Below are 24,091 nucleotides of genomic sequence, written 5' to 3' on the forward strand. Positions count from 1 at the left end.
CCACAGGCCCGAGAAATAGCGATACAGACAGGCCCGAGATATAGCGATACCCACAGGCCCGAGAAACAGCGATACACCCACAGGCCCGAGAAATAGCGATACACCCACAGGCCCGAGATATAGCGATATACACAGGCTTGAAATATAGCGCTACACACAGGCCCGAAATATAGCGTTATACCCACAGGTCGAGATATAGAGATACATACATACATACACACACACACAAGCACACACACACGCCCGAGATATAGCGATACACACATGCCGAGATATAAAGATAAACACACAGGCCGAGATATAGCGATACACCACCAGGTCGAGATACAGCGATACACAAATGCCCGAGATATAGCGATACACACAGGCCCGAGATATAGCGATACACACACAGGCCGAGAAATAGCGATACACCCACAGGCCCGCGATATAGTGATACACCCACAGGCCCGAGATATAGCGATACACCCCCAGGCCGAGATATAGCGATACACCCACAGGCCTAGATATAGCGATACACCCACTGCCGAGATATAGTGATACACACAGGTCGAGATATAGCGATACACACAGGCCCGACATATAGCGATACATACACAGGCGAGATATAGCGATTCACACACAGGCCGAGATATAGCGATACACCCACAGGCCGAGATATCGCGATACAAACAGGTCGAGATATAGCGACATACCCACAGGCCGAGATATAGCGATTCACACAGGCCGAGATGTAAAGATACACACACAGGCACGAGATATAGCGAAACAAACACACACACACACGCACGTGTCCGAGATATAGCGATACACCCACTGACGGGATATAATGATACACACAGGTCGAGATATAGCGATACACCCACAGGCCGAGATATAGCGATACACCCACAGGTCGAGATATAGCGATACACACAGGCCGAGATATAGCGCTACACACAGGCCCGAAATATAACGATACACCCACAGGCCCGAGATATAGCGATACAGACAGGCCCGAGATATAGCGATACACCCACAAGCCCGAGAAATAGCGATACACCCACAGGCCCGAGATATAGAGATATACACAGGCTCGAAATATAGCGCTACACACAGGCCCAAAATATAACGATACACCCACAGGCCCGAGATATAGCGATACAGGCAGGCCCGAGATATAGCGATACACCCACAGGCCGAGATATAGCGATACACCCACAGGCCGAGATATAGCGAAACAAACACACACGCACGTGCTCGAGATACAGCGATACACCCACTGGCCGAGATATAGTGATACACAGAGGTCGAGATATAGCGATACACCCACAGGTCGAGATATAGCGATACACCCACAGGTCGAGATATAGCGATACACCCACAGGTCGAGATATAGCGATACACCCACAGGTCGAGATATAGCGATACACCCACAGGTCGAGATATAGCGATACACACAAAAGCCGAGATTTAGCGATACACACAGGCCGAGATATAGCGATACACACAGGCCCGACATATAGCGATACACCCACAGGCCGAGATATCGCGATACAAACAGGTCGAGATCTAGCGACATACCCACAGGCCGAGATATAGCGATACACACAGGCCCGAGATATAAAGATACACACACAGGCCCGAGATATAGCGATACACACAGGCCCGAGATATAGCGATACACATAGGCCCGAGATATAGCGATACACACAGGCCCGAGATATAGCGATACACCCACAGGCCCGAGATATAGCGATACAGGCCAGAGATATAGCGATACACCCACAGGCCCGAGATATAGCGATACACCCACAGGCCCGAGATATAGCGATACACCCACAGGCCCGAGATATAGCGATACACCCACAGGCCCGAGATATAGCGATACACACAGGCCCAAGATATAGCGATACACACAGGCCGAAATATAGCGATAAACACAGGCCCGAAATATAGCGATACACCCACAGGTCCAAGATATAGCGATACACCCACAGGCCGAGATATAGCCATACACCCACAGGCCCGAGATATAGCGATACACCCACAGGCCCGGGATATAGCGATACACCCACAGGCCGAGATATAGCGATACACACAGGCCGAGATATAGCGATACACCCACAGGTCGAGATGTAGCGATACACACACAGGCCGAGATATAGAGATATACACACAGGCCGAGATATAGCGATATACACAGGCCCGAGATATAGCGATACACCCACAGGTCGAGATATAGCGATACACACAGGCCCGAGATATAGCGATACACACAGGCCTGAGAAATAGCGATACACCCACAGGCCGAGATATAGCGATACACACACAGGCCGAGATATAGCGATACACACACAGGCCGAGATATAGCGATACAAACAGGCCGAGATATAGAGATATACACACAGGCCGAGATATAGAGATATACACACAGGCCGAGATATAGCGATATACACACAGGTCGAGATATAGCGATACACACACAGGCCGAGATATAGAGATATACACACAGGCCGAGATATAGAGATATACACACAGGCCGAGATATAGCGATATACACAGGCCCGAGATATAGCGATACACACAGGCCCGAGATATAGCGATACACACACAGGCTGAGATATAGCGATACACACACAGGCCGAGATATAGCGATACACACACAGGCCGAGATATAGCAAAACACACACACATGCCCGAGATATAGAGATACACACACACATGCCCGAGATATAGCGATACACACACACACATGCCCGAGATATAGCGATACACACACACATGCCCGAGATATAGCGATACACACACACACATGCCCGAAATATAGCGATACACACACACATGCCCGAAATATAGCGATACACACACACACACACACACATACCCGAGATATAGCGATACACACAGGCTGAGATATAGCGATACACACACACATGCCCGAGATATAGCGATACACACAGGCCGAGATATAGCGATACACACAGGCCGAGATATAGAGACACACACACAGGCCGAGATGTAGCGATACACACAGGCCCGAGATATAGCGATACACCCACAGGTCGAGATATAGCGATACACACACAGGCCGAGATATAGAGATATACACACAGGCCGAGATATAGAGATATACACACAGGCCGAGATATAGCGATATACACAGGCCCGAGATATACACAGGCCCGAGAAATAGCGATACACCCACAGGCCGAGATATAGCGATACACACACAGGCCGAGATATAGCGATACACACACAGGCCGAGATATAGAGATACACACACAGGCCGAGATATAGAGATATACACACAGGCCGAGATATAGAGATATACACACAGGCCGAGATATAGCGATATACACAGGCCCGAGATATAGCGATACACACAGGCCCGAGATATAGCGATACACACACAGGCCGAGATATAGCAATACACACACAGGCCGAGATATAGCGATACACACACAGGCCGAGATATAGCAATACACACACACACATGCTCGAGATATAGCGATACACACACACATGCCCGAGATATAGCGATACACACACACACATGCCCGAGATATAGCGATACACACACACATGCCCGAGATATAGCGATTCACACACACACATGCCCGAAATATAGCGATACACACACACATGCCCGAGATATAGCGATACACACAGGCCGAGATATAGCGATACACACACACATGCCCGAAATATAGCGATACACACACACACACACATACTCACATGCCCGAGATATAGCGATACACACAGGCCGAGATATAGCGATACACACACACACGCCCGAAATATAGCGATACACACATGCCCGAGATATAGCGATACACACACACACATGCCCGAAATATAGCGATACACACAGGCCGACATATAGCGCTACACACAGGCCGAGATATAGCGCTACACACAGGCCGAGATATAGCGCTACACACAGGCTCGAAATATAACGATACACCCACAGGCCCGAGATATAGCGATACAGACAGGCCCGAGATATAGCGATACACCCACAGGCCCGAGAAATAGCGATACACCCACAGGCCTGAGAAATAGCGATACACCCACATGCCCGAGATATAGCGATATACACAGGCTCGAAATATAGCGCTACACACAGGCCCGAAATATAGCGTTATACCCACAGGTAGAGATATAGAGATACATTCATACATACATACATACACACACACACACACAAGCACACATACACGCCCGAGATATAGCGATACACACATGCCGAGATATAAAGATACACCCACAGGCCGAGATATAGCGATACCCACAGGCCCGAGATATAGCGATACACCCACAGGCCCGAGATATAGCGATACACCCACAGGCCCGAGATATAGCGATACACCCACAGGCTGAGATACAGAGATACACCCACAGGCCTAGATATAGCGATACACCCACAGGCACGAGATATAGTGAAACAAACACACACACGCACGCACCCGAGATATAGCGATACACCCACTGGCCGAGATATAGTGATACACACAGGTCGAGATATAGCAATACACCCACAGGCCGAGATATAGCGAAACACCCACAGGTCGAGATATAGCGATACACCCACAGGTCGAGATATAGCGATACACGCACACACAGGCCGAGATATAGCGATACACACAAAAGCCGAGATTTAGCGATACACACAGGCCGAGATATAGCGATACACACAGGCCCGACATATAGCGATACATACACAGGCGAGATATAGCGATTCACACCTTTATTTTTGGGACACACTCTCTAGCAATTAATTTTTTGTGTAGTAGTGCTCTAACTCTCCTTCGTGGAAAGCTGTCTAGTGCTACACACAGGCCCGAAATATAGCGTTATACCCACGGGTCGAGATATAGAGATACATACATACATACATACACATACACACACACACACACACACACACACACCCGAGATATAGCGATACACATGCCGAGATATAAAGATACACACACCGGCCGAGATATAGCGATACACCCACAGGTCGAGATATAGCGATACACACAGGCCGAGATATAGCGATACACCCACAGGCCGAGATATAGCGACACACACACAGGCCGAGATATAGCGATACACCCACAGGCCGAGATATCGCGATACAAACAGGTCGAGATATAGCGACATACCCACAGGCCGAGATATAGCGATACACACAGGCCGAGATATAAAGATACACACACAGGCCCGAGATATAGCGATACACCCACAGGCCCGAGATATAGCGATACACCCACAGGCCCGAAATATAGCGATACACCCACAGGCCCGAGATATAGCGATACACCCACAGGCCCGAGATATAGCGATACACCCACAGGCCCGAGATATAGCGATACACCCACAGGCCCGAGATATAGCGATACACCCACAGGCCCGAGATATAGCGATACACCCACAGGCCCGAGATATAGCGATACACCCACAGGCCCGAGATATAGCGATACACCCACAGGCCCGAGATATAGCGATACACCCACAGGCCCGAGATATAGCGATACACCCACAGGCCCGAGATATAGCGATACACCCACAGGCCCGAGATATAGCGATACACCCACAGGCCCGAGATATAGCGATACACACAGGCCCGAAATATAGCGATACACCCACAGGCCCGAGATATAGCGATACACACATGCCCGAGATATAGCGATACACCCAAAGGCCGAGATATAGCGATACACCCACAGGCCGAGATATAGCGATACACACAGGCCGAGACATAGCGATACACCCACTGGCACGAGACATAGCGATACACCCACTGGCACGAGATATAGCGATACACCCACTGGCACGAGATATAGCGATACACACAGGCTCGAAATACAGGCATACCCCGCATTAACGTACGCAATGGGACCGGAGCATGTATGTAAAGCGAAAATGTACCTAAAGTGAAGCACTACCTTTTTCCCACTTATCGAGGCTTGTACTGTACTGCAATCGTCATATACGTGATTAACTCATGTAAATAACGCATTTGTAACAGGCTCTATAGTCTCCCTGCATGCGCACAGCTTCGGTACAGGTAGGGAGCCAGTATTGCTGTTCAGGACGTGCTGACACGCGCATGCGTGAGTTGCCGTTTGCCTACTAAGCGAGATGTACTTACTCGCGAGTGTACTTAAAGTGAGTGTCCTTAAACCGGGGTATGCCTGTATAGCGCTACACAGGCTCGAGATATAGCGATACACCCACAGGCTCGAGATATAGCGATACACCCACAGGCCCGAGATATAGCGATACATAAACACGCACGCGTGCCCGAGATATAGTGATACACACAGGTCTAATTATAGCGATACACCCAGAGGCCGAGATATAGTGATACACACACAGGACGAGAAATAGCGATACACCCAGGCCCGAGATATAGCGATACACACAGGCTCGAGATATAGCGATACACACACAGGCCCGAGATATAGCGATACACCCACAGGTCGAGATATAGCGATACACACAGGCCCGAGATATAGCGATACACCCACAGGTCCGAGATATAGCGATACACCCACAGGCCCGAGATATAGCGATACACCCGCAGGCCCGAGATATAGCGATACACCCGCAGGCCCGAGATATAGCGATACACCCACAGGCCCGAGATATAGCGATACACCCACAGGCCGAGATATAGCGATACACCCACAGGCCGAGATATAGCGATACACCCACAGGCCGAGATATAGCGATACACCCACAGGCCGAGATATAGCGATACACCCACAGGCACGAGATATAGTGAAACAAACACACACACACGCACGTGCTCGAGATACAGCGATACACCCACTGGCCGAGATATAGTGATACACACAGGTTGAGATATAGCGATACACCCACAGGCCGAGATATAGCGATACACCCACAGGTCGAGATATAGCGATACACCCACAGGTCGAGATATAGCGATACATACACGCACAGGCCGAGATATAGTGATACAAACAAAAGCCGAGATTTAGCGATACACACAGGCCGAGATATAGCGATACACACAGGCCCGACATATAGCGATACACACACAGGCGAGATATAGCGATACACACACAGGCCGAGATATAGCGATACACCCACAGGCCGAGATATCGCGATACAAACAGGTCGAGATATAGCGACATACCCACAGGCCGAGATATAGCGATACACACAGGCCGAGATATAAAGATACACACACAGGCCCGAGATAGCGATACACCCACAGGCCCGAGATATAGCGATACACACAGGCCCGAGATATAGCGATACACCCACAGGCCCGAGAAATAGCGATACACCCACAGGCCCGAGATATAGCGATATACACAGGCTCGAAATATAGCGCTACACACAGGCCCGAAATATATCGTTACACCCACAGGTCGAGATATAGCGATAAATACACACACAGACACACACACACACACACACACACACACACACACACACACACACACACACACACACACACACACACACACACACACAGGCCGAGATATAGCAATAAACCCACAGATCGAGATATAGCGACACACACAGGCCCGAGATATAGCGATACAGGCCCGAGATATAGCGATACACCCACAGGCCCAAGATATATAGCGATACACCCACAGGCCCGAGATATAGCGATATACCCACAGGCCCGAGATATAGCGATACACCCACAGGCCCGAGATATAGCGATACACCCACAGGCCCGAGATATAGCGATACACCCACAGGCCCGAGATATAGCGATACACCCACAGGCCCGAGATATAGCGATACACCCACAGGCCCGAGATATAGCGATACACCCACAGGCCCGAGATATAGCGATACACACAGGCCCGAAATATAGCGATACTCCCACAGGCCCGAGATATAGCGATACACACAGGCCCGAAATATAGCGATACTCCCACAGGCCCGAGATATAGCGATACACCCACAGGCCCGAGATATAGCGATACACACAGGCCCGAAATATAGCGATACACACAGGCCCGAAATATAGCTATAAACCCACAGGCCGGAGATATAGCGATACACACATGCCGAGATATAGCGATACAACCCACAGGCCGAGATATAGCGATACACACACAGGCCGAGATATAGCGATACACCCAGTGGCACGAGATATAGCGATACACACAGGCTCGAAATATAGCGCTACACAGGCTCGAGATATAGCGATACACCCACAGGCTCGAGATATAGCGATACACCCACAAGCCTGAGATATAGCGATACATAAACACACACACACACGCGCACGCGCGCCCGAGATATAGTGATACACACAGGTCTAATTATACCGATACACCCAGAGGCCGAGATATAGTGATACACACACAGGACGAGATATAGCGATACACATAAGGCTGAGATATAGCGATACACACAGGCCCGAGATATAGCGATACACACAGGCTCGAGATATAGCGATACACACACAGGCCCGAGATATAGCGATACACACAGGACGAGATATTGCGATACACACACAGGCCGACATATAGCGATACACATACAGGCCCCAGATATAGAGATACACCCACAGGCCCGAAATATAGCGATACACACAGGCCCGAAATATAGCGATACACACAGGCCGAGATATAGCGATACATACACAGACGCACACACACGCACGCCCGAGATATAGCGATACACACAGGTCGAGATCTAGCGATACACCAACAGGCCGAGATATAGCGAAACACACACAGGCCGACATATAGTGATACACACAGGCCCGAGATATAGCGATACACATAGGCCCGAGATATAGCGATACACCCACTGGTCCGAGATATAGCGATACACCCACAGGCCGAGATATAGCGATACACCCACAGGCCCGAGGTATAGCCATACACCCACAGGCCCGAGATATAGCGATACACCCACAGGTCGAGATATAGCGATACACCCAGGCCCGAGATATAGCGATACACCCACAGGTCGAGATATAGCGATACACACAGGCCCGAGATATAGCGATACACATAGGCCCGAGATATAGCGATACACACACTGGTCCGAGATATAGCGATACACCCACAGGCCGAGATATAGCGATACACCCACAGGCCCGAGGTATAGCCATACACCCACAGGCCCGAGATATAGCGATACACCCACAGGCCGAGATATAGCGATACACACACAGGCCGAGATATAGCGATACACACAGGCCCGAGATATAGCGATACACACAGGCCGAGATATAGCGATACACACAGGCCCGAGATATAGCGATACACACAGGCCGAGATATAGCGATACACATAGGCCGAGATATAGCTATACACACAGGCCCGAGATATAGCGATACACCCACTGGTCGAGATATAGTGATACACACAGGTCGAGATATAGCGATACACCCACAGGCCGAGATATAGCGATACACACAGGCCCGAGATATAGCAATACACCCACAGGCCGAGATATAGCGATACACCCACAGGCCGAGATATAGCGATACACACACACACACACAGGCCCGAGATATAGCGATACACACAGGACGAGATATTACGATACACAAAGGCCCGAGATATAGCGATACACACAGAGGCCGACATATAGCGATACACACAGAGGCCCCAGATATAGAGATACACCCACAGGCCCGAAATATAGCGATACACACAGGCCCGAAATATAGCGATACACACAGGCCCGAAATATAGCGATACACACAGGCCCGAAATATAGCGATACATACACACGCCCGAGGTATAGCGATACACCCACAGGCTGAGATACAGCGATACACGAGATATAGCGATACACACAGGACGAGATATAGCGATACACCCACAGGTCGAGATCTAGCGATACACCAACAGGCCGAGATATAGCGAAATACACACAGGCCGACATATAGCGATACACACAGGTCGAGATCTAGCGAAATACACACACAGGCCGAGATATAAAGATACACCCACAGGTCGAAATACAGCGATACACACACAGGCCCGAGATATAGCAATACACCCACAGGTCGAGATCTAGCGATACACCAACAGGCCGAGATATAGCGAAATACACACAGGCCGACATATAGCGATACACACAGGTCGAGATCTAGCGAAACACACAGGCCGAGATATAAAGATACACCCACAGGTCGAAATACAGCGATACACACACAGGCCCGAGATATAGCGATACACCCACAGGCCCGAGATATAGCGATACACCCACAGGCCCGAGATATAGCGATACCCCCACAGGCCGAGATATAGCGATACACACAGGCCCGAGATATAGCGATACACCCACAGGCCCGAGAAATAGCGATACACCCACAGGCCGAGATATAGCGATACACCCACAGGCCCGAGATATAGCGATACACCCACAGGCACGAGATATAGCGAAACAAACACACACACACGCACATGCTCGAGATACAGCGATACACCCACTGGCCGAGATATAGTGATACACACAGGTCGAGATATAGCGATACACCCACAGGCCGAGATATAGCGATACACACAGGTCGAGGTATAGCGATACACCCACAGGTCGAGATACAGCGATACACGAGATATAGCGATACACACAGGACGAGATATAGCGATACACCCACAGGTCGAGATACAGCGATACACGAGATATAGCGATACACACAGGACGAGATATAGCGATACACACACGGGCCCGAAATATCACGATACACCCACGGGCCCGAGATATAGCGATAAACCCACAGGCTCGAAATATAGAGCTACACACAGGCCCGAAATATAGCGATACACCCACAGGTCGAGTTATAGCGATACACACACACACACACACACACACACACACACACACACACACACACACACACACACACACACACACACACACACACACACACACACACACACACACGAGATATATAGCGATACACACAGGCCGAGATATAAAGATACACACACAGGTCGAGATATAGCGAAACACACACACACACACACACGCCCGAGATATAGCAATACACACAGGCCGAGATATAGCGATACACACAGGCCCGAGATATAGCGATACACCCAGGCCCGAGATATAGCTATACACACACACACACACACACACACACGCCGAGATATAGCCATACACCCACAGGCCCGAGATATAGCGATACACCCACAGGCCCAAGATATAGCGATACACCCACAGGCCCGAGATATAGCGATACACCCACAGGCCCGAGATATAGCGATACACCCACAGGCCCGAGATATAGCGATACACCCACAGGCCGAGATATAGCGATACACCCACAGGCCCGAGATATAGCGATACACCCACAGGCTCGAGATATAGCGATACACCCACAGACCCGAGATATAGCGATACACACAGGCCCGAGATATAGCGATACACACCGGCACGAGATATAGCGATACACCCACAGGCCCAGATATAGCGATACACACACACACACACACGCCCGAGATATAGCGATACACACAGGCCAGAGATATAGCTATACACCCACTGGCCGAGATATAGCGATACACACAGGCCCGAGATATAGCGAAACACCCACAGGCCGAGAAATAGCGATACACACACACACACACGCGCCCGAGATATAGCGATACACACAGGCCGAGATATAGAGATACACACAGGCCCGAGATATAGCGATACACCCAGGCCCGAGATATAGCTATACACACATACACACATACACACACACACCGAGATATAAAGATACACCCACGGGTCCGAGATATAGCGATACACCCACAGGCCGAGATATAGCCATACACCCACAGGCCCGAGATATAGCGATACACCCACAGGCCCGAGATATAGCGATACACCCACGGGCCCGAGATATAGCGATACACCCACAGGCCGAGATATAGCGATACACCCACAGGCCCGAGATATAGCAATACACCCACAGGCCCGAGATATAGCGATATACCCACAGGCTCGAGATATAGCGATACACCCACAGGCCCGAGATATAGCGATACACACCGGCCCGAGATATAGCGATACACACAGGCCCGAGATATAGCTATACACCCACAGGCCGAGATATAGCGATACACCCACAGGCCGAGATATAGCGATACACCCACAGGCCGAGATATAGCGATACATACAGGCCCGAGATATAGCGATACACACAGGCCCGAGATATCGCCATACACCCACTGGCCGAGATATAGCGATACACACACACACGCCCGAGATATAGCGATACACACAGGACGAGATATTGCGATACACAAAGGCCCGAGATATAGCGATACACACAGGCTGAGATATAGCGATACACACACAGGCCGACATATAGCGATACACACACAGGCTGACATATAGCCAGTGTTCGACAAACCTATACATTTGCTCGCCCCGGGCGAGTGGCTTTAACCCCCGGGCGAGTAAATATTGGCCCAAGCAGCACATGTTTGGTACTAGGTGGCGAGTAGATTTTTTTGTGTGGTGAGTAGATTTTTTGGTGATTTGTCAACCACTGCATATAGCGATACACACACAGGCCCCAGATATAGAGATACACCCACAGGCCCGAAATATAGCGATACACACAGGCCCGAAATATAGCGATACACACAGGCCCGAAATATAGCGATACACACACACCCGAGATATAGCGAAACACCCACAGGTCGAGATCTAGCGATACACCCACAGATCGAGATATAGCGATACACACAGGCAGAGATATAGCGATACACCCACAGATCGAGATATAGCGATACACACAGGACGAGATATAGCGATACACACACAGGCCCGCAATATAGCGATACACAAAGGCCCGAGACATAGCGATACACAAAGGCCGAGATATAGCGATACACACAGGCCCGAGACATAGCGATACACAAAGGCCGAGATATAGCGATACACACAGGCCCGAGATATAGCGCTACACACAGGCCCGAGATATCACGATACACCCACGGGCCCGAGATATAGCGATACACACAGGCCCGAGAAATAGCGATACACCCACAGGCCCGAGAAATAGCGATACACCCACAGGCCCGAGAAATAGCGATACACCCACAGGCCCGAGATATAGCGATACACACAGGCCAGAGATATATCGAAACACCCACAGACCCAAGTTATAGCGACACACACAGGTCCGAGTTATAGCGATACACACAGGCCCGACGTATAGCGATACACACAAGCCCGACATATAGCGATACACACAGGCCCGACATATAGCGATACACACAGGCCCGACATATAGCGAAACACACAGGCCCGACATATAGCGAAACACACAGGCCCGAGATATAGCGAAACACACAGGCCCGAGATATAGCGATACACACACAGGCCGAGATATAGCGATACACACACAGGCCCGACATATAGCGATACACACACAGGCCGAGATATAGCGATACACCCACAGGCCGAGATATAGCGATACACACAGGCCTGAGATATAGCGATACACACAGGCCCGAGATATAGCAATACACACAGGCCCGAGAAATAGCGATACACACAGGCCCGAGTTATAGCGATACACACAGGCCCGAGATATAGCGATACACACACAGGCCGACATATAGCGATACACACACAGGCTGACATATAGCCAGTGTTCGACAAACCTATACATTTGCTCACCCCGGGCGAGTGGATTTACCCCCGGGCGAGTAAATATTGGCCCAAGCAGCACACGTTTGGTACTAGGTGGCGAGTAGATTTTTTTGTGTGGCGAGTAGATTTTTTGGTGATTTGTCAACCACTGCATATAGCGATACACACACAGACCCCAGATATAGAGATACACCCACAGGCCCAAAATATAGCGATACACACAGGCCCGAAATATAGCGATACACACAGGCCCGAAATATAGCGATACATACACACACGCACGCACACACACACACACACCCGAGATATAGCGAAACACCCACAGGCCGAGATATAGCGATACACACAGGTCGAGATCTAGCGATACACCCACAGATCGAGATCTAGCGATACACACAGGCAGAGATATAGCGATACACCCACAGGTCGAGATACAGCGATACACGAGATATAGCGATACACACAGGACGAGATATAGCAATACACACACAGGCCCGCAATATAGCGATACACAAAGGCCCGAGATATAGCGATACACAAAGGCCCGAGATATAGCGATACACAAAGGCCCGAGATATAGCGATATACAAAGGCCCGAGATATAGCGATACACACAGGCCCGAGATATAGCGCTACACACAGCCCCGAGATATAGCGCTACACACAGGCCCGAGATATAGCGCTACACACAGGCCCGAGATATCACGATACACCCACGGGCCCGAGATATAGCGATACACACAGGCCCGAGAAATAGCGATACACCCACAGGCCCGAGAAATAGCGATACACCCACAGGCCCGAGATATAGCGATACACACAGGCGAGAGATATATCGAAACACCCACAGACCCGAGTTATAGCGACACACACAGGTCCGAGTTATAGCGATACACACAGGCCCGACGTATAGCGATACACACAGGCCCGACATATAGCGATACACACAGGCCCGACATATAGTGATACACACAGGCCCGACATATAGCGAAACACACAGGCCCGACATATAGCGATACACACACGACGAGATATAGCGATACACACAGGCCGAGATATAGCGATACACACACAGGCCCGACATATAGCGATACACACACAGGCCGAGATATAGCGATACACCCACAGGCCGAGATATAGCGATACTCACAGGCCCGAGATATAGCAATACACGCACAGGCCCGAGAAATAGCGATACACACACAGGCCCGGGAAATAGCGATACACACAGGCCCGAGTTATAGCGATACACACAGGCCCGAGATATAGCGATACACACAGGGCTGAGATATAGCGATACACACACACACCCACAGGCCGAGATGTAGCGATACACACACAGGCCGAGATATAGCGATACACACACAGGCCGAGATATAGCGATACACACACAGGCCGAGATATAGCGATACACACACAGGCCGAGATATAGCGCTACACCCACAGGCCAGAGATATAGCGATACACCCACAGGCCAGAGATATAGCGATACACACAGGCCCGAGATATAGCGATACACAGGCCCGAGATATAGCGATACACACACAGGCCGAGATGTAGCGATACACCCACAGGCCGAGATATAGCGATACACACAGTCCCGAGATATAGCGATACACACACAGGCCGAGATATAGCGATACACACACAGGCCGAGATATAGCGATACACCCACAGGCCAGAGATATAGCGATACACACAGGCCCGAGATATAGCGATACACACAGGCCCGAGATATAGCGATACACAGGCCCGAGATATAGCGATACACACACAGGCCGAGATGTAGCGATACACCCACAGGCCGAGATATAGCGATACACACAGTCCCGAGATATAGCGATACACACACAGGCCGAGATATAGCGATACACACACAGGCCGAGATATAGCGATACACCCACAGGCCAGAGATATAGCGATACACACAGGCCCGAGATATAGCGATACACACAGGCCCGAGATATAGCGATACACAGGCCCGAGATATAGCGATACACACACAGGCCGAGATGTAGCGATACACCCACAGGCAGAGATATAGCGATGCACACACAGGACAAGATATAGCGATACACACAGTCCGAGATATAGCGCTAGACACAGGCCGAGATATAGCGATACACACAGGCCCGAGAAATAGCGCTACACCCACAGGCCCGAGATATAGCGATACACCCACAGGCCGAGATATAGCGATACACCCACAGGCCGAGATATAGCGATACACCCACAGGCCGAGATATAGCGATACACACAGGCCCGAGATATAGCGATACACACAGGCCGAGATATAGCGATACACACAGGCCCGAGAAATAGCGCTACACCCACAGGCCCGAGATATAGCGATACACCCACAGGCCGAGATATAGCGATACACCCACAGGCCGAGATATAGCGATACACACACAGGCCGAGATATAGCGATACACACAGGCGGAGATATAGCGATACACACAGGCCGAGATATAGAGCTACACACAGAGACAGATACACGCAGAGACACACACAGGCAGAGACACACAAAGACACAAAGGCAGAGGTACGCAGATACATGAAGAAACACAGGCAGACACACAGGCAGAGATACACAAAGACACACAGGCAGAGATACACAAAGACACACAGGCAGAGATACACAAAGACACACAGGCAGAGATACACAAAGACACACAGGCAGAGGTACGCAGATATATGAAAAAACACACAGGCAGAGATACCCACAGGCAGAGATACCCACAGGCAGAGATACCCATAGGCAGAGATACCAAGAGATACCCACAGGCAGAGATACCCACAGGCAGAGATACCCATAGGCAGAGATACCCAGAGATACCCACAGGCAGAGATACCCAGAGATACCCACAGGCAGAGATACCCAGAGATACCCACAGGCAGAGATACCCAGAGATACCCACAGGCAGAGATACCCAGAGATACCCACAGGCAGAGATACCCAGAGATACCCACAGGCAGAGATACCCACAGGCAGAGATACACGCAAGCAGAGATACCCACAGGCAGAGATACCCACAGGCAGAGATACCCACAGGCAGAGATACCCACAGGCAGAGATACCCACAGGCAGAGACACGCGTCGTTGTGCATATTACCTGGGTTCAAGCAGGCCTTCTTCCACTCCCCAGGCCACCTCTCTCACTGCGTTACTGATCTCATGCCGGGACGTGTAAGCAAAGCAGACATTGAGAAAACACCTGAAGAGCAGGAGACCGTACAATGCATGTGTGAGAGCGAGAGACACGAGGGCTCTCCCCACCCAAGTGCGAGAGAGGCGCAAAATCTCTTCCCCGTGTGCAAGAGAGGCGCGAGATCTCCCCCCCTTCCCTGTGTGCAAGAGAGGCGCGAGGTCTCCCCCCCTTCCCTGTGTGCAAGAGAAGCGCGAGGTCTCCCCCCCTTCCCTGTGTGCAAGAGAGGCGCGAGATCTCCCCCCCTTCCCTGTGTGCAAGAGAGGCGTGAGATCTCCCCCCTTCCCTGTGTGCAAGAGAGGCGCGAGATCTCCCCCACTTCCCTGTGTGCAAGAGAGGTGTGAGGTCTCCCCCCCTTCCCTGTGTGCAAGAGAGGCGTGAGGTCTCCCCCCCTTCCCCGTGTGCAAGAGAGGCGTGAGATCTCCCCCCCCTTCCCCGTGTGCAAGAGAGGCGTGAGGTCTCCCCCCCTTCCCCGTGTGCAAGAGAGGCGCGAGATCTCCCCCCCCCTTCCCCGTGTGCAAGAGAGGCGTGAGATCTCCCCCCCTTCCCCGTGTGCAAGAGAGGCGTGAGATCTCCCCCCCCCCTTCCCCGTGTGCAAGAGAGGCGTGAGGTCTCCCCCCCTTCCCCGTGTGCAAGAGAGGCGCGAGATCTCCCCCCCCCTTCCCCGTGTGCAAGAGAGGCGTGAGGTCTCCCCCCCTTCCCCGTGTGCAAGAGAGGCGCGAGGTCTCCCCCCCTTCCCCGTGTGCAAGAGAGGCGCGAGATCTCCCCCCCTTCCCCGTGTGCAAGAGAGGCGTGAGATCTCCCCCCCTTCCCCGTGTGCAAGAGAGGCGCGAGATCTCCCCCCCGTCCCTGTGTGCAAGGGAGGCGTGAGATCTCCCCCCCTTCCCTGTGTGCAAGAGAGGCGCGAGATCTCCCCCCCGTCCCTGTGTGCAAGAGAGGCGCGAGATCTCCCCCCCGTCCCTGTGTGCAAGAGAGGCGTGAGGTCTCCCTCCCTTCCCCGTGTGCAAGAGAGGCGTGAGGTCTCCCCCCCTTCCCTGTGTGCAAGAGAGGCGTGAGGTCTCCCCCCCTTCCCTGTGTGCAAAAGAGGCGTGAGGTCTCCCCCCCTTCGCTGTGTGCAAGAGAGGCGTGAGGTCTCCCTCCCTTCCCTGTGTGCAAGAGAGGCATGAGGTCTCCCTCCCTTCCCCGTGTGCAAGAGAGGCGTGAGGTCTCCCCCCCTTCCCTGTGTGCAAGAGAGGCGCGAGATCTCCCTCCCCCCCGTCCCTGTGTGCAAGAGAGGCGCGAGATCTCCCCCCCCTTCCCTGTGTGCAAGGGAGGCGTGAGATCTCCCCCCCCTTCCCTGTGTGCAAGAGAGGCGCGAGATCTCCCCCCCCCCTTCCCTGTGTGCAAGAGAGGCGCGAGGTCTCCCTCCCTTCCCCGTGTGCAAGAGAGGCGCGAGATCTCCCCCCTTCCCTGTGTGCAAGAGAGGCGCAAGGTCTCCCCCCCTTCCCTGTGTGCAAGAGAGGCGCGAGATCTCCCTTCCCTGTGTGCAAGAGAGGCGCGAGATCTCCCCCCTTCCCCGTGTGCAAGAGAGGCGCGAGGTCACCCCCCCTTCCCTGTGTGCAAGAGAGGCGCGAGGTCTCCCCCCCTTCCCTGTGTGCAAGAGAGGCGCGAGATCTCCCCCCCTTCCCTGTGTGCAAGAGAGGCGCGAGATCTCCCCCCCTTCCCTGTGTTCAAGAGAGGCGTGAGGTCTCCCCCCCTTCTGTGTGTGCGTGAGGTCTCCCTCCCCCCCTTCCCCGTGTGCGAGAGAGGCGTGAGGTCTCCCTGCTTCTCTTCCCCGTGTGCGAGAGAGGCGTGAGGTCTCCCTCCCCCCCCTTGCCCGTCTGCGAGAGGCCTCCCCCCTTTCCCCGTGTGCAAGAGTCGTGAGGTCTCCCTCCCCCCCTTCCCCATGTGCGAGGCGTGAGGTCTCCCTCCCCCCTTCCCCATGTGCGAGAGGCGTGAGGTCTCTCTCCCCCCCTTCCCCATGAGCGAGAGGCGTGAGGTCTCCCTCCCCCCCTTCCCTGTGTGCAAGAGAGGCGTGAGGTCTCCCTCCCCCTTCCAAGTGTGCGAGAGAGGCGTGAGGTCTCCCTCCCCCCTTCCAAGTGTGCGAGAGGCTCGAGGTCTCCCTCCCCCCGTGTGCGAGAGAGGCGTGTGATCTCCCCCCCATGTGCGAGAGAGGCGTGTGATCTCCCCCCCACGTGTGTGAGAGAGGCGTGTGATCTCCCCCCCACCCGTGTGCGAGAGAGGCGTGTGATCTCTCCCCCCACCCGTGTGCAAGAGGCGTGTGATCTCCCCCCCACCCGTGTGCGAGAGGCGTGTGATCTCCCCCCCACCCGTGTGCGAGAGGCTTGTGATCTCCCCCCCACCCGTGTGCGAGAGGCGTGTGATCTCCCCCCCCCCCCAGTGTGCGAGAGGCGTGTGATCTCCCCCCCACCAGTGTGTGACAGGCGTGTGATCCCCACCCGTGTGTGACAGGCGTGTGATCTCCCCCCCCCCCCCCGTGCGAGAGGCGTGTGATCTCCCCCCCCCGTGTGTGACAGGTGTGTGATCTCCCCCCCTGTGTGACAGGTGTGTGATCTCCCCCCCGTGTGTGACAGGAGTGTGCTCTACCCCCCGTGTGCGACAGAGGCGTATGACCCCCCCCCCTACTATGTGAGACCTGGATACAACCTTGTGTGAGATCCCCCTCCCCGCACACACTCACGTGGAGTAGTTCCTAGTCTCAAGCACGGCCTGTGCGATCAGCTTCTGGATGTCCAAAGGGAGCAGGGTCAGATCCCCCAGCACGCGAATACACACGCCATGCTTCTCCAGCTTGTCCCTGTGCACAGACACCACCGTCAGTGTCTCACAGTAACCCTCGTCACCCCCCCCACACTGCTGGTCATGCCCCCCCTCGCCCCCCTGCATCGCTCTGCTCCCCTCCATACCCCCCTCGTACTGCTCCCCATCCTCCTGCACTCACACTTCTCCCCACCCCCCTGCACCCACTGCTCCCCACCAACCCGCACCCACACTGCTCCCCATCCACCCCCCGCACCGCTCAACCCCCCCTCAGGACTTGCCCGCCCCCGCCCTCACTCCCTGCGCACCACCGCACTGCTCGCCAACCACCCCTTGTCTCCCCGTGTAACACAGGACGAACATTTGACTTCTCTGAATCATATGTATCAGCTACTTGTACTAAACGTACAGCCTTCTGCACCTCCTCCTTGCGTGTGCTCCTCCCCCACCCGAATGTCCTTAGCTGGGTACGCTCAGAACTCTGGAGCTCCTCACCTCTCCTCCAGCAGCCGGCTGAACTTCTGCCGCGCCAGCTCCATCAGCCCCTCCACCTCCTCTGCTGAGCGCTTGAAGTTCTCTATGCTGAAGGCGTAGACGGTCACCTCACAGATCCCCAGGTTCAGGCACCAGCGTAGGGTCTGCGGAGAGGGAGGGGCACAGTGTCAAGCGACCCAGGGGAGACTTCCCCGCCTCCTGCGTGTGGCGACACTCACCCAGCGCTCCCTCTCACCTCTGCCAGCTTTTCAAAGCCCTGCGAGTGCCCCTCCTGGCGCTCCACGTGGCACTTCTGAGCGTAGCGCCGGTTCCCGTCCATGATGAACGCAACATGCTTGGGCATTGGGCCAGCCTGGAGTAAGACAAGGCCTCACGTTAACCTCCCCTGCCAGAACCTGATCACACTCATTATAAATGTATGTCATCAGTCTGTGAGAGCAAGATCTGGGCGAGATGCTGGTCTCTGAAGTGGGAGAATCGGTTGGAAAACATAATTTTCCATTGTCACTTTAGCACCTGGTGTTTGACTGTAAATAATAGTTATGTGTTCATAATATATATATATATATATATATATATATAATATTAATATATAGCAACACGGTGCTATTCCATAAGAGACCTTCAAGAAGACACCTTACAAGTAAATGGACAATAAGGTGTCTTTATGGCATGACACTGCTTAGTAAATACAGGCCAGAACTCTTTGGCTGTCAGAGCTGATTGCCTGTATTAGGGTCAGGTAAATCCGCGGTCCCTGAGCCTGTGACAGATGGCCCCGACCTTCAGCACGTTGGCGCACAGACGCTCGATCAGGGACAGCTCCTTCTCACGAATCCACGACATTGTGTGATGCTGTGGCAGGAGCTGGAAAACAACACCACCCATGAGGAGGAATCCGGCGTCCTCCAGCCCCCCTTATCACCCCACATCCCAGCACTCCACAGGGGCTGTATGTGAATCATGCCCACTTGTCCATTATCCCCAAATCCCCTGCTCTGCTGGAGGCTGTGTGTGTAAATTCTGCGCCCTCTCCCATCACCCCTACATTCACCGCCCCCCACGGGAGCACCAGCGTGTAATCCTGCTCCCATGTTCTTATCTCACTGATATTCAGGGCCTTCTGGTACATGTCATTTACACATGTAAGCAGTCCCTTCACCCTCTTCTATTTACCCCAGGCACATTCAGATTACCCTCACGTTGTTACTGTTCCCTTTTTATTACCCTAAATTTGCTCCTTGTTACTCCATAATGCCCACTTGTCATTTCTTGTTACTCAATGATCCTCCTCTCCTTAATACCCCCACAGTGCCTCATTATCTCCCATGTCCCCTCTCCTTAATACCCCAAAATTGCCTCATTATCTCCCCATGCCCCCTCTCCTTAATACCCCCACAGTGCCTCACTATCTCCCCATGCCCCCTCTCCTTAATACCCCCACAGTGCCTCACTATCTCCCCATGCCCGCTCTCCTTAATACCCCCACAGTGCCTCACTATCTCCCCATGCCCCCTCTCCTTAATACCCCCACAGTGCCTCACTATCTCCCCATGCCCCCTCTCCTTAATACCCCCACAGTGCCTCACTATCTCCCCATGCCCCCTCTCCTTAATACCCCCACAGTGCCTCACTATCTCCCCATGCCCCCTCTCCTTAATACCCCACAATACCTCATTATCTCCCCATGCCCCCTCTCCTTAATACCCCACAATACCTCATTATCTCCCCATGCCCCCTCTCCTTAATACCCCCACAGTGCCTCACTATCTCCCCATGCCCCCTCTCCTTAATACCCCCACAGTGCCTCACTATCTCCCCATGCCCTCTCCTTAATATCCCACAGTGCCTCACTATCTCCCCATGCCCCCTCTCCTTAATACCCCACAATACCTCATTATCTCCTCATGCCCCCTCTCCTTAATACCCCCACAGTGCCTCACTATCTCCCCATGCCCCCTCTCCTTAATACCCCCACAGTGCCTCACTATCTCCCCATGCCCCCTCTCCTTAATATCCCCCACAGTGCCTCACTATCTCCCCATGCCCCCTCTCCTTAATACCCCCACAGTGCCTCACTATCTCCCCATGCCCCCTCTCCTTAATACCCCCACAGTGCCTCACTATCTCCCCATGCCCCCTCTCCTTAATATCCCCCACAGTGCCTCACTATCTCCCCATGCCCCCTCTCCTTAATACCCCCACAGTGCCTCACTATCTCCCCATGCCCCCTCTCCTTAATACCCCACAGTGCCTCACTATCTCCCCATGCCCCCTCTCCTTAATACCCCCACAGTGCCTCACTATCTCCCCAAGCCACCTCTCCTTAATACCCCCACAGTGCCTCACTATCTCCCCATGCCCTCTCCTTAATACCCCCATAGTGCCTCACTATCTCCCCATACCCTCTCCTTAATACCCCCACAGTGCCTCACTATCTCCCCATACCCTCTCCTTAATACCCCACACAGTGCCTCACTATCTCCCCATGCTCCCTCTCCTTAATACCCCCACAGTGCCTCACTATCTCCCCATGCTCCCTCTCCTTAATACCCCCACAGTGCCTCACTATCTCCCCATGCTCCCTCTCCTTAGTACCCCCACAGTGCCTCACTATCTCCCCAAGCCACCTCTCCTTAATACCCCCACAGTGCCTCACTATCTCCCCATGCCCCCTCTCCTTAATACCACCACAATACCTCATTATCTCCCCCTGCCCCCTCTCCTTAATACCCCACAATACCTCATTATCTCCCCATGCCCCCTCTCCTTAATACCCCCACAGTGCCTCACTATCTCCCCATGCCCCCTCTCCTTAATACCCCCACAGTGCCTCACTATCTCCCCATGCCCCCTCTCCTTAATACCCCCACAGTGCCTCACTATCTCCCCATGCCCCTCTCCTTAATACCCCCACAGTGCCTCACTATCTCCCCATGCCCCCTCTCCTTAATACCCCCACAGTGCCTCACTATCTCCCCATGTCCCCTCTCCTTAATACCTCCACAGTGCCTCACTATCTCCCCATGTCCCCTCTCCTTAATACCTCCACAGTGCCTCACTATCTCCCCATGCCCCCTCTCCTTAATACCTCCACAGTACCTCACTATCTCCCCATGCCCTCTCCTTAATACCCCCACAGTGCCTCACTATCTCCCCACGCCCTCTCGCCTTAATACCCCCACAGTGCCTCACTATCTCCCCATGCCCTCTCGCCTTAATACCCCCACAGTGCCTCACTATCTCCCCATGCCCTCTCGCCTTAATACTTACTCCCAGTGCCTCATTATCTCCCCATGACCCCTCTCCTTAATACTCCATGCTGCCCATGTCATCCCCTATAACTCCTCTCCCTTTGTAGTTACCCTTATGCCCTCTTGTTGCCCCCCTCCGGTTATCCCAGTTACCTCCTCTCCTTCACTACACACAGGGGTGACAGGCACTTCCGCATACACAGGCAGCCGGCGGCGCGCAGGTGTGACGTCAGCCGAAGCGCCGGTGTGTGTGTGTGTGTGTGTGTGTGTGTGTGTGTGTGTGTGTGTGTGTGTGTGTGTGTGTGTGTGTGTGTGTGTGTGTGTGTGTGTGTGTGTGTGTGTGTGTGTCACTGTGTGTGTGTGTCACTGTGTGTGTGTGTCACTGTGTGTGTGTGTCACTGTGTGTGTGTGTGTCACTGTGTGTGTGTGTGTGTCAGTCACTGTGTGTGCGTGTGTGTCAGTCACTGTGTGTGCCAGTGTCAGTCACAGCGTGTCACTGTGTGTGTGTGTCAGTCACAGTGTGTCACTGTGTGTGTGTGTGTGTTCTCTGCTTTAGGGATAATAGTGTGAATTGAGCTTGCTATCTGCCTCAATACTGTGAGTATTGAATATAGAACAAAGGAAGCAGAGCATTCCATATCTTCGTATTGTGGGTTTATTTAAGGTTTCGGCTCCTGACAGAGCCTTTGTCCAGAACACTGTAGTGACCTTTATATATACACACAGGTCTCTAGTTTAAGAAGA

The 24,091-nt window shown here is 52.7% G+C and overlaps 1 protein-coding gene across 2 annotated transcripts in view; it reads right to left on the reverse strand.

The window, feature by feature from the left end:
* DHDDS (dehydrodolichyl diphosphate synthase subunit) overlaps positions 1-23,657 on the reverse strand; it is a 56,940-nt gene extending 33,283 nt beyond the window's left edge. The window contains exons 1-6 of one of the 2 annotated variants that reach the window (XM_075603936.1): positions 23,459-23,477; positions 20,877-20,960; positions 20,329-20,445; positions 20,094-20,236; positions 19,519-19,635; positions 16,707-16,808 (exon numbers count right to left, since the gene is read on the reverse strand). In XM_075603936.1, the coding sequence (XP_075460051.1) occupies positions 16,707-16,808; positions 19,519-19,635; positions 20,094-20,236; positions 20,329-20,445; positions 20,877-20,939 (542 nt within the window). In that variant the 5' untranslated portion in view covers positions 20,940-20,960; positions 23,459-23,477. Of the gene's footprint in view, positions 1-16,706; positions 16,809-19,518; positions 19,636-20,093; positions 20,237-20,328; positions 20,446-20,876; positions 20,961-23,458; positions 23,478-23,500 lie in introns of those variants that run through there. The other variant, XM_075603935.1, reaches the window with a different exon arrangement.
* Between the last annotated feature and the right edge of the window lie 434 nt (positions 23,658-24,091).

Source organism: Ascaphus truei, chromosome 6 (assembly GCF_040206685.1).
Source record: "Ascaphus truei isolate aAscTru1 chromosome 6, aAscTru1.hap1, whole genome shotgun sequence".
NCBI lineage: Eukaryota > Metazoa > Chordata > Amphibia > Anura > Ascaphidae > Ascaphus > Ascaphus truei.